Source organism: Barbatula barbatula, assembly GCF_947034865.1.
Source record: "Barbatula barbatula genome assembly, chromosome: 10".
NCBI lineage: Eukaryota > Metazoa > Chordata > Actinopteri > Cypriniformes > Nemacheilidae > Barbatula > Barbatula barbatula.
Genome location: NC_136773.1, coordinates 8,999,987 through 9,013,275, shown reverse-complemented (window position 1 = coordinate 9,013,275; position 13,289 = coordinate 8,999,987). Strand labels below are relative to the sequence as shown.

The window sequence follows — 13,289 nt, the reverse complement described above, 5'->3', positions numbered from 1 at the left end:
TATCCTTCTCTGTTTTCATCAGAACAAAGACATTTATACCGATTTGTTACAACTGGAAGGTGAGCAAATGATGACAGGATTTTCATGTTAGGGTGAAGTATCCCTTCAAATACAATAAAATAACAAAACAACACAATAGTCTCAGGTCATTTTAATTTGTTTCACAGTTGAACTTCAAATCAAAACTCGTTAAAATATTATGTGCATCAGTTATTTAATAATGTACAATTATACAATTATAACAATGAATAATCAATAGTTATATATCGTCATTAAGTTAAATAATAAATCCAGTATTTTTATAGTATTTGTAACTTTTCAATGAGTACCATCCCAGTGACAGCTTTTGTACCTTTATTCTGAGAGTGTCCTAATGAATACATAAAAATAAAACAATGGAAATAATTTGTTAATAAGGTTTGGAATCCTTTTGCAGAATCTGTAGTGAGAATGCATCGTCTTTTTTATTTCGCACTGCTCTGATTCAGCCATCAACATTTACATATGAAGAGTTTGGTGCCAAAATGGGATAACTCTTTTGTGCATTGCAATGAATACCAATCAAACTGCAGTTGGTTTGTTTTGATTTAAGCCATAATAACTCATAAAATACAGCTAGCTAACACAATAAAAACATGATAACATAAAAAACATGACTTTTGAAAAATTCAATTTTTTTTACCAAATTCTTCATATATTGCTCAAGTTATAATAAGAACTGATGTTATGCAAATACTGCTGTTAACAACCCCTTGATTTGTATTTAGCTGCACTGATAATAATTTGCCAATTGACTGCTTATTATTAGGGAAGATCCATATCCTGCACATTGTATGCTTTTCTAGCATCTTTTGTACATTTGAGGTCTTCCGATCAGCTGAGGATGTTGAGATACAGCTTTTTGTAGACCACGTCGTATAACGTAAACAACAATGGTCCAGAAGAACTCACTGTTTCAGTTTTTTTATAAATAAATAACATCCAGAAGTACATGTTACTTGACAATTGATTACCATCAAAATGAACCATTAATACAAATATTCTATTTAAAATTCTTCTTTTGAATACATATACCCTTTATTCATTTTTTGATGTTTTGTGCATTTTTCTGTAGATTGTTCTGCAGATTGTAAATAAATGGTCCTGCTCTCCTATAATTGAAGGAACATTTTTATGTTGCTTGCCACCATGTGGCCCTTGCAGGTCATACATTTCATGTAATATCTGACCCCCACTCTTAAAAAGGTGGTTAACGGTACCATAGAGGGACCATTTTTGGCTGAAAGGTTCCATAAATCCTGGCCCAGGACGTGTCTGGGAAAATGGCATGTATGGCCACCCTACATAAAGAAACTTTCATATCTGAAGAACCAACCTCTGTGTTCTGTTTCTGAAAAATAATCTCATGAAAACGTTTAAGGAAATTATTCTTTGGGGAACCAAAAATGGTTATTTTATAGTATTGTTTTCTTATTTCAAAGTCAATAACATATCTCTGAATGTTACCTATTTACTGTTTTCTTGCTAACTGTTAATGCTATTGAAGCTTAAATTGGTTGTCTTCTTATTTCCAAAGTTTGATTTAAGTCATCATACCCAGCAGTTGGCAAAATGGAAAAGAAATTGTAGACCTGCTGTGTGTCAACAAATATTTTAATACCTAGACACTTAATTTTTTAATAATGTCTTTGGGGTGACCGATGTGCTGCATAGCACCGCTTCCGTATAAAGAACCTGTTATGTATGGTTCTTCAGCGTTTTTTTGGGATGACTGAGGTGCTAACCGCTGAAGAACCATACAGGGGCTTAACAGGTTCTTTATATAGAAACAGTGCTATATGGCACCACAGTCACCGCAAAGACATTATTACAAAATAAAGTGTCTAGGCATTCAAAGATCTGTAAATCCAGAAATCCACTGAAGCACCAAAATATGGTTCTATAAAGCACTAGAAGTGATTCCCCTATGATTTCGAGCCAAGAACCACTTTTAATGCTATATAGCACTATTTTTTGTATAGTGTAGTAGCAACCAAATGTATTTTTCTAAAGAAACAAGTTCGTAAAATGTCAATACTCTGTCTGGTGTTTGTTTAATATGAATTTTGAACGAATGAAAGACAAGGACTTCAAAAGGTCTGGTTGTGATGTGCTGGAAAACCCAACCTTTTTATTTTCTACATTTTTGTGACTACAGAAATGCTGAAACATTTTAACACTGAAAAAAGCATGGTGACATCATTACTTGCATCTTTTTTTTCTTTTTTTTTTCTTGCTTAGCAAACACAGAAGATGATATTGCACGGCATAGAGAACAGTTGCTAACAGGAAAAAGAAGAAAGAGGAAATAAACCAAACAGTTCAATAGGTCAGAATTTGAAATGAAGTTCAAGACGCATTACAACCTGAGAGTAATACCTACTGCATTCCTCCACTGTAACAGACACAACGTACAGAGAAAACAGGCCGAAAGAGTGTAAAGAAAAACGTTAAAACAGAATCAGCTTGATACAAGATGCACTGTCTGAAATGGAACGCGCACTAGTTTTGGAAAAGAAAATGTCAGCAAGTTTATTTTTCAGTTTATCAAAACCTTACTCCTTCTTTATAATAATCAGCACTGGAAGTAGTCCCTCTTGGACCTACAAAAAATAAATATAAAAAAACGAAAACATGATTTGTTTTCCAGCTGATTGTCTTAGGCGCTCTCAGTATTATACGGCACGCAGAGCCAAGCCTTCTATCAAATAGGAACTTCTTTTCCACGACAACCAACTGGGATAGGAATTAATGATTAGAGCAATCCCAACATTCACATACATCGAGCTATCTAAGCTAGACACTACATTAGGGGCGGGGCTTACGGTTTGGAAAGAGAAGGGTGTGTTCTGTGCCACTCGACCTTGTGGTGTTTTAGAGAACACGCGAACTGTCAAATGAACAGCTCTGTGTCTTTGACTCTGTGGTGTAGGAGGGGTTCTGGGTAGAGAGGCTCTTGACACACGGTAGGGCTTGAGATGACACTCTTTACTATCGTAGAAAACCAACACTAGAAACGCTGCATCTGACGGACGTCTCTTGAGTGGCATACAAGAAACTCTTGGCCAGCAAACCTAATGCTTTAAACGAAACAACTCTGATTGTACAGCACAGCGAGATGAACAGCTCTGCTATAGTGGGCTTTATTTTCAATCCTGCTAATGTAAAGGGACGTAATAGTGCTTCAATCTTTCCGTTCTGTGATATCCTCCATCTAAAGCGGACACTCACAAACACAGGCATCCAAAGGTGTGTAATTGCTGCGGCACCAAATGGAACTGCAGTCTGTTTGTTTGGTTTAACCAATGCTGTGGGATAAACTGTTTGCCTGAATCTGAGATCATAAAGCAGGGAAAATACACGGGTAGTAGTTCTGATCAAACATTGTTCAAGCATTATATAAAAAAATCTTTATAATACAGTAGATCATTAACAGATGTCTCACTTGTTTGGAGAATTTTTAACACAATCTTATGCAAGCAAAGATGGCAGGGTCACATATACATCTGGGGATGCATCTGGGGACATTTCTTTGAAAACTGTCACTCTTTTTTTTTAATTCCGCTTGGTGCCGCTTGTTGTGCAGAAGGTCCACACAAAACCTTTTACCTGAAACCTGTTACGTTTGCACTCCCCACACACCCATTCCTTTTTTCATTGCAGATGTCAGTATTCAGATTTGCACCAAAATTGGCAGGTATCAGATGGAACTGGACAGCGCCACTACTGCCCCACTCATGGCAGACCTGCTGCCTTTAGACCCCACCCACCGTCTAGGCTCCACCCAGTTGGTGCCTGACGCAGCAAAGTGAGCAGGACTTGCAGCCCTCTGTCCCGAAAGCCTCGGATTGTACCATTTAGCAGGAAATGTCCCGATAGATTGAACTAAGCTCGTCTGTATTGTCCCAATATGCCCACTACTGGTTCATACCCGTGCAGACAGCAAAAGACCTCACAAACGTCAGTGCTTTTGAAAAATTACACTACTTTCTCTCTGCCCTCCCACCCCACCCACACACTTTTTGGTTTGATTAAAAGATCTTTGGATGTGCAGCAATACCCATAAAACAATGATTTGAAATACAAAGGACAAATCATTGAGAATATTGAAATAAAAAATCAAATAAAAAACATCACACACTGCTTTTTCCTTCTGCGCCGCAGCGGAGAGAGGCCAGTCCTCTGCGGGCATACCATACGGATCTTGGGCAGTGTTTTGTACATGGGCCAAAGTGCCAGCTAACACACAAACAAAGAGGAATGGATATTTATCCATATATCTACACTTCTGACATAAGGCTGTAACATAAAAATGAATGTCCATTTTTGTTTCCTTTTTGTTTCGTTTTTTCCAAAAACCTACTATGTACAAATCTATATTTTCTACAAATACATAAATTAAAACAGAGATTAGGCGATACAAAATGCAATTAAATTAACAGAAATCACAACACGCTAGTAGAAGAAAGTGAACGTAGACACACAGTATCACAGCCGTTGGTTTTACCCTGTAAAAAACAATAGTCTGGTAATAGAGTATCGGAATAACACAAGGCTTTAATAAAAAATAAGCTTCTCTTGTCCTTCCCGCGAGTTTCAGTCTGCGATCACGGAAACTCGCCTTTGGTGACCAAAACTGAGCACTTTAGCCAAAACCGTCAAAATAAATACTCATAAAGCTTTTTTTCGAAGAAGAAGAAACATCGACGATTACCAAACTAGTTCAGTTCTGCCTTTATCACATAAACTCTCTATACAACAGAACTGTGAAAACTTATTACTATGAGGTATTCAGATATTGGTAAAGACGTGCACGGCCTAATCGGTGGACGCACCCACAAGTGACGTGGCGAGGGGGCGGGGCAAGTGGCTTAAAAGGGAGGTGGCAGGAGCTTTGGTTTGTCAGCAAAAGAGTCGGAGAAAGCAAGAGAAATTCCTTTGGTATGTTTTCATTGCATGGTTGCACTGGCAAAAGCACCACGGTGAGAAAGAAGAGATATTCCTTTATGTTTCTTCGTCAGTGGCCCTTCCACAGGCTGAGGTATTCCGAGAGTTAAAAGGTGGGAGGTTAACGGCGGTTTAACACTTTGGTTCAAGCAAGGCACTCGTCCTGTGAGTTTAACACATGTCTGCCGAGGGCGCTGTTATACAAGCACAGATGAGCAAAAGAGAGAGAGAGTGAGAGAGAGCAAAGGAAAGAGGGAGGAAAGGAGGGTGGGCTGGAAAACACCATCTATTCATCCACCTTATCAATCATTTAGGCCGTGCAAAGAGAACAAATCTTTGGTATTCTTTGGTATCATTACTTTGATAGAAATCACGAATGGAAACGGACTGAGGTAGCATCTTTGGTTCACACTATAAATATCAGCAGGTCTTAATGTGTTTTGTTGTTTTTTCCTCTTTTCTACATGAGCGCTCATTTAAATATGCTTCGATGTCACAATAGTCGTAAATACCAAATATATGTTAAAGCTAAACCACGCCACAAGAGACATCGAGGCCAGATATCGTCTGAATGAGTCTCTTAACACATTACCCTGCCTCAGGATCACAGTCTTTCTTCCTAGTTGTGAAATGCATATAACACGCTTCCTTTTTTTAATGGGTTTTGGGCTCAGGCCCGTTTGGGTCGTTGCGGTGGTCGTCATGACTGATTCAGTTACAATTTGCTAAAGAAGGTTAGTCTTTCATTCAGCGTGATCTCAATGAGAAATGAAGCTAAATGAATGGGCAAGACATTTAAGAGGATGGGAAATGAATGCAGCTCATGGTGAGAACAGCAGAAACATTGTAAAAATATTTTACGAATTTCTCATCTATTGACTGTTAAATGTATTGTATGGGATAGTGGTAAGGGACTGAAATAGGTGTCCTGAGGAATCGGCTTGTCTAGGAACAGATCTGCATTCAGTAAATGAATTAAGACTTCATCAAGTTGGTTGACGGCAAACTGATTTTTTGAGGGGGAGGTTTTGAAGAGAAGACACGCGTGTTGGGGTGAGGGTGGTCCAATTGAGCGGCCGTAAAAACGCTTACAGCACCTTTAACGTGCATACACATTTGCTCCACACAAAGCTAACAACTATAATTAATGATTACATATTTTATCCAGAAGTATCTGAGAAATCCATAAGAATAATAACCCCATACACGTTTTAAGTCCGACTGATGGAAATGAATATGAAATGATGACAGGTGCTTGTTAATGTCACTTTATCTTTGGTTTTTAGCCACTGGCATTGAAATATTTAAAATACAGGTTAAAAAGGCAGGTTAAAGCTAGCAAAACATCTCCCTGAAATAATCACATGAACGGACTGGGGTGCATACTCACAAAGGCATATCTGACCAGTGATTAAAGGAAAAATGGCAGATCAAATCATATGTTAAACGCAGAAGTACCCACCGTCCACATTACTACATGAACTAAGGAGAAGGGGGGGTCAAAAGTTTGGCCTGATTGAAAAATACACATGTTTCTTTGGTTGTACCATCTGTGATTGAGAAGTCAAGATGGCAAGTGCATATGTATTTTCGGGTTCCTTAGTGACTTTTCTAACAAATAGGAAGAAAGCACAATCCTTAGGGTGACAATCAGGGCAACATATGTCAAGATTCTCCATCAGCGATATTAACGCATCCCTGGCTAGTTTAGAGGGCCCAAACTACATTGAGGGATGTTTACCGACACACAGTTGTGTCTGTGTGTGTGTGTGTGTGTGTGTGTGTAAGTGATGTCAGGCATTACACCTGCAGGTCATGTGTTCGGGTCAGTAACGTCACAGATTCTGACATCAACGTAAATAACAATCATTCCACGTTTGAGACAGTGTCCAATTGTTGACGGGTAAAAGGTCCTCCTTGAAAGCATTGGGTTACATTAAAAGAGACGCAGGTTGGGGAGTTTGTTGAGATGAGTACGACCAGTGATTGGAGAGTAACTTCTTTTTTGCAGTATGTCAGACACGGACGAACAAAGTCCTTAATGCAAGTCTTTGGTGTTTTCTCTTTGGATATTATAAATATCGGCTTTGTACAAGTTTTAAGGGCAAAATGCTGTCTAAAATTGTCTTTTGTTAAGTGTTCTTTGTTTAAAGCTTTTCCACCGAAGTTTTTTTTTTGTCATTACGCAGCCGTTACTCCATCATGCTTTGGTACAAGTGCTGGAGGAGGAATTGGCCGAGTTGGAGCTGCCGTCGTCCAGCCACTTATCGAGGCTCCGCCGACGCGCGTTCATGAAGAAGTTGCTGACAGTTGTGAGCTCCAGGCCCAGCTGCTGAGAGATGGTGATTTGTAACTCTTTGGACGGGCGCTTGTTCTCCTTGAATATTGCATGTAAAGTCCGCCGCTGGACATCAGTGAAGACCAGACGGGGCTTCTTGGAGACGCTTCCCCGCTCGCCTTTCCCGTGCTCTTGTTCCTTTCGCTTGCATGCTGAAACAACAAAAGGTTGATATGCAAGTGTCAGACACGAAACAAACAAAGCTTAGTGAAATAAATATAAAATGTCAACACGGTTGGCCTAGTCTGAAGCTTTTTCTTTAAAATGGTTCCTAATTCAAGTCGGTAAAACCATAGGAGGTTTTCTCCCATAAAACAAAGGTTAACACTGAAATCACGATGTTTTCTAGAGAGATTTTAGCGTTATGGAACTGTCCATGGTGCCTTTTTCCATCCAATTTCACAGCCAATCGGAGCACTTGCTTTGTGTCAATAAATGATATAATGTAGAAGATATTTACGCAAGCACTCACGTGTCTATCTAAAAATGATCTTTGCTTGCAGGGTGTACTTTTAAATTCTAGTGTGCTGTTAAAGAGAAAAACACAAGGGGGCGCAAACAGCCCGTTGAACATATGCTGCGACTCATAAAACGCAGCAGCATTTACATAGCCTGTAAGTCTCATAAATATAAAAGTCCAAATTCTTCAACTCACCTCTAATATATATTTTTTTCGATAGTATTAATGAAATTGAAAATGTTATTTCTCAATTTCGTCAACTTATTCGCAAGACGCAGGCCTACTTAATTTCTAAAAAAAAGAAAAAGCCTTAAGGGCGGTTTCCCGGACAGGGCTTAAGACACAGACTAACTTAAATGTTAAAGGTGTCTCGATCGAAAACAACTTACACTGACATATCTTAAAATATACCAGTGCGATTGTTTTGTCAGTAACGTATTTTGTAAGGTATATATTAAAAAATACTTAAATATCCTAATTTAAATAAGGCCGACTCCTCGTTTAAACTACTCCCTGTCCGGGAAACAGCCCCTAAATGTTTTTTTATAAATTATATTTACATATATATTGCACACATATATTTAAGTCGTTAAATATCTAGCATCATATAAATGTCCTGTAGCTTAGTATTTTTTATTTTATTTTTATAAGGAGCCGTTGTTATATATGTGTACGAAAATAAATAAAACTATGCACAGGAAAGGCCATTTGTTAAATATTAACAAAAGCAAATGAGCTCGCTATCAGGTGCCATAAATCAAAACTGTGTAAATGCACAAGGCCGCTGTGAAGAGACCTGCGCAGATTTCCAGAGAAATAACTTCGAACTTCTTTATCCGTCAACACAGTTGATCATCAAAGATACTGTTTGTCTGCAAATCATTAGACAGGCGCCAGATAAGCGCGCACACGAGGGCGCGTCCACGGTAAATGATTTCAGAAAGTGGCTCCTACATAATGCTAAAATTGTAATACACATTACACGGCCCCACTGTCCTGCTATAGGCTTAATATACATAACATTATAGTATATAGCATAATTAACATAAAGTTAATAGCTCAATTTCAATATGAATATACATATGCCGTTTCGTTACATTTAAACGCACATTGATCAGTGGTCTGTTTAACGGACTGTTAGCATGCAATTATGCTGAATAAAAGTGTTGAATAACATCTTGTCATAATTTTCAAACTCTTACAAAAAGCCAGTTTAAGACAAAATAGGCGAATAGTCTAGTATTATAATGTGGAATCCAACTTGCGTTATATTAATAATAATAATAATAATAAACAAGATCAAAATAATGTCACTACATTTGATTAAATTGTTGCTTTTCGTAACACGTGGTTGACTTCCAATTTTTTTCTAACTGAATATATAGTTATTTACAGAATGTACATTATTTAAATACGATCACGATATTTTTACCATACGTTAAAATGCAGAGAAATAATGGCATGAAACTTAGGAGTCCGAGCTGTAAGGTGAAATAGTGCTGAGCGCGCTACTGTCTTACATTACTAAGGAAAAGGAGAAGGGAATTGAATTTGAATAATCAATATACCAATTCTATATTTACCTCTCAGAAGGCCGATCACATACCCTTAGCCACGTGTATTCAATCAATAATATACATCACCTTCACTCATTCCAATATCATTTTGCAGAATCAAAAAATAAAGTCACTAAATCAAAGGAAACGCAATCTAACAACAAGCCAAGCAGCCGTTCAATAAACTTATGATATTAACTCTATGTAAAAAATTAAGATACGAACACAATTTCAGTTTCAAGGGCAATGTTTAAATTAAAATTCAACTGATTTAAAAAAACATAACTCGAAAACGAAATGAACTTTATGATTACGATTTAAAATATTTGGCCCACCAATGTATCAAATAAAAACGTCAAGCAAACGCTCACTGTGCGTCAAACGCAAACGAACCATTTCAGCCAAACCTTATTTCACTACATGCTGTAAAACTATTATTCATTAACATAAGCCTTGATAGATTTTTTGAAATTACAAATAATATGAATCCCCATATATCTAAAATACAATTTGTAAACAGAAAAAGCTACATTAATATCTGCATGCATATTTTCGCCAATAAAACTATCGGCTATTTCAATATTTATTCCTAGTTTGTTTCTGTCGTGCACAAATGAATTTCCTAATTTATGACAGAAATCAGAGAGAGAGACTCTTATTTTAGATGCTCTCTGTGTCTCCACCGCTGGCTTTGAACGGATCACTGGCCTCAAATTGATTGTAATTCTCATGAGGCAAATGAATGGAGGCTCGATCAGTTAATTAAGAAAAGCTTCAGAGCCAACACGAACTGGACAACGGATGAAGAGATCCAACCATAAGAAAACAGAAGAAAAACCAAAACACACTGCGACACGTTTTTAAAGCCCATGTGAGCAGCGCGCGCACACACGCGGTTTTGCGCATATTTACGCACACCATTTACCAAACACACTCAATACACGTAACTACATTTGAACGTTGGACAAGTAGTTATGATTTTAAGAAATCAGTTGATTAATATCAATAAACGAATAGCCAACTGCACCGTGGGGCACTCGTGTTCATTTCATTTTTAAACGGAGACAATGGGACTGGATGCTTTCCATACACACAATTCTGATTCTTTCGCAGCATATTTCTGGGGGAGGCCCCGTGGTGCCCATTATGTTGTAATTTAAGCAAACAACAAATTACGAAGCAAATAATGCAAAACAACCACATTCCTAACGATTTATATCTTAGGGGATCACCTTATAAATTGTCAATACGCACATAGCACACACTTGAGTTTGAGTATCAAAGTTAAAGGAAGGAGCACAAAAATAGTAATAGCAAAAAGACAACAGAAAAACGTTACAACAAAAAAAAAGATGCGGCGTAGACCTGGTGAATTGCATGCGAAGAGCTCTAATGAGACTGCGATAGAGGAAAGAAAAGAAGCGTGCATTACCTATTGTTCTCTCACCTGCGAGCCTGAGCGCGGACATTCTCTGAAACTCAGGCTCCTGCAGCCATTTCCACATTCTTCGGAAGGTCTCCCGGCCGGACTTGAGTTTGCTCCAGGGCTTGGGGTTCCGGAGCAGATCCGAGAGCGTCCCCTGTGAGCGGCACAGCACCCTCTGCGCGAAGATGGCCTGCGGGATGCTGTATCTTTTCAGTTCCGTCGTGATCCTCTGGGCCACTTCTTTGGTATTGACCTCCTCCATCTGACCCGAACTGCTGCCGTTGTTGAGCTGCGAACCGGACGCGGAGTGGCTCTGCTCCCGAGTTGAGCCCAGCACCTGCCCGTGGCCCTGGGCGTTGAGATGGGCGTGAGGGTGATGATGGATGCCGTTTATCGGAACCATGCTCGCCGAGGACGCGCTCATGTGCTGTTCCCCGTGTCGAGCCAGCATCGCGGGGTGGTGTGCCTCGAATCCATTGGGTGTAAGCATCTTCTCGGCGGGCATGGTGGCCCCGGGGTGCCCGTACGGCGGCAGACCTTGCTGGGAGTTGTGAATGCCGCTCAGTCCAGACCCAGACAGGGGCGACAGGCTCTGTCCCATGCTGGTCACGTCCTTGTGGTACTGAGAGTACAGGTTGTTCATCGGGGCCAGACCCCTATCGTCCCTCATCAACGTGAAGCTCCCGCTGACGTTGCCCGGGATCCTTTGGTGCGGATGATGGTGATGATGATGGTGGTGGTGATGATGGTGAGGGAATTTGTCCGAGACGGTGGAGATCGGCGGCAAGGGCTGTAACGGCGTGAGAGTGGTGTAGGTGCTGCTCATGCTCATCCCGGGGGGAGCCTCGCACGCCATGCTCATGGCCGGGTGCAGGTGGGTGGCTAGCCCGGGGTGCTCCGGGGGCCGGTGGTGATGATAGTCGCTGCTGTCCAGGATTGATGCCATGCCCATGGAGCGCGCATGGGCTGACAGAGTGCTCCGATGGCTCCTGTGATGATGGCTGTCTCCGGTCATGAGATCCGCTGCGCTGGGGACCGGTTCATGACTCAATCCGTGCAGGTCGACAATGTTCTCCATAGACAGCTGTGCGTTCATTATACGTGCAGGCGTGTGGACAAATCATCTATCTGATATGGCGGAGCTGTGTCCACAGAAGTGCGCTCATTGAAAATAAAGTTCAGTTTTTAGTGTCTCTCTAATTTTTCTTTCTTTTTTCTTTTTTTACCCTTTTTCGTGTTATAAAGTTGCGTATTTTTCCTCAGATGTTAAGGCCCCCGTCCCTTCAGCAGTGCATGGTGTCAGTGTGCTCGCGTCCCTCGCCATCTCTTGCCATGTCTGCTGTTGTTTCGCTCTCAGCTCAGCGCTGCGGCTGCCGCTCCGCGCTCCCGCGCACGCGCGCTGGTCCCAGCCCTCTGACGTCAGGCATTAAGGAAGTTGCACCCCATTTTCTGTTCCAGATAGGAATACCTCCTTCTGGACATAGCTTGAATGACCTCAGACAGACTGATGTACCAAAGCATCAATAAATGCTTTCGGAAATTAAGTGTTTTAATGATATACCTCATTTGAATGATTACATGATCCCACGGAGTATAATCCAAGACCATTATTATGAACGCACAAGATAAGGGCTATTCGTTTTGGAGAACCTCCTTAATGCCCTGGGATATTCAATCTTTAGAGAATTGTTCACACAGTAGGCGATTTCAATAGTGTGTAAAATATGTATGAAAGCACAATGAAAAAAGGCAATGCGTCACGACCTCAAATGGACAACAATTAAAAACGAGACACTATATTCAGAATATACACTTTTTTTTATTTCAGAATTACAATAATGAAAATACAGACTGTTGAACGCGAGTTCTCGCGTTCCATGCAGAGTTGGAGTTTTTAGGGGGATCGGGCACAGACGGATTGGTAATAGGCAGAGAAAGGCTGGACAGATGTTTCTATTGTTGTGCTATTAAGAGTAACGAACCAAGCCATCAGGAGTGTGTCCCGCTTCCGTGGCCTGGCAGAATAATGACACAGCACATTACCTTTCATGAGTGAACTTCATTCTGCACCTAAATGAGCAGGGCCCTCGTTTATTTTGCAAAATACATATTGTAAAACACATGTAATAATTAGCTCAAAAATCCGGTTAATGACAAAAACAAATAACACATCAAATTTACAGACGCTTCTATCCAAAGCGATGTATATGTGTACATGTTAATATAGATTGGATAAATACAATTCACATATGTCATAATAACAACATATATCATGTTAAATAGGTATGTATGCGTTTTTGAGAGTTGGCGTCACATAAACATCATTAGGGCAGTTATAAAGCCCATGTCCCCCCACACAAACATATCACTTTGCAAAACCTCACATTGTTTACAGTTAAATTCGACTCCAGTAAGTCAGTTTCATATGCAGTCAAGCGAGAGAAGGAGATAACCGGGCAGTTAGGGGCCCGCGAAAGCGTCCAAGCCCGGGTGTGGTGACAGCTTGCAGCGGTCAGTCCTGGG

At 40.2% G+C, this 13,289-nt stretch overlaps 1 protein-coding gene across 1 annotated transcript; it reads right to left on the bottom strand.

Annotated features, from left to right (window-relative positions):
• Nucleotides 1–6,239: 6,239 nt before the first annotated feature.
• onecut1 (one cut homeobox 1) lies at nucleotides 6,240–11,862 on the bottom strand (the record flags this gene model as incomplete). Its single annotated transcript, XM_079465740.1, has 2 exons — nucleotides 6,240–7,476; nucleotides 10,788–11,862. The coding sequence occupies 2 exons, from the start codon at nucleotides 11,860–11,862 to the stop codon at nucleotides 7,187–7,189; spliced, it is 1,365 nt and encodes a 454-aa protein (XP_079321866.1). The 3' UTR covers nucleotides 6,240–7,186.
• Nucleotides 11,863–13,289: the final 1,427 nt, after the last annotated feature.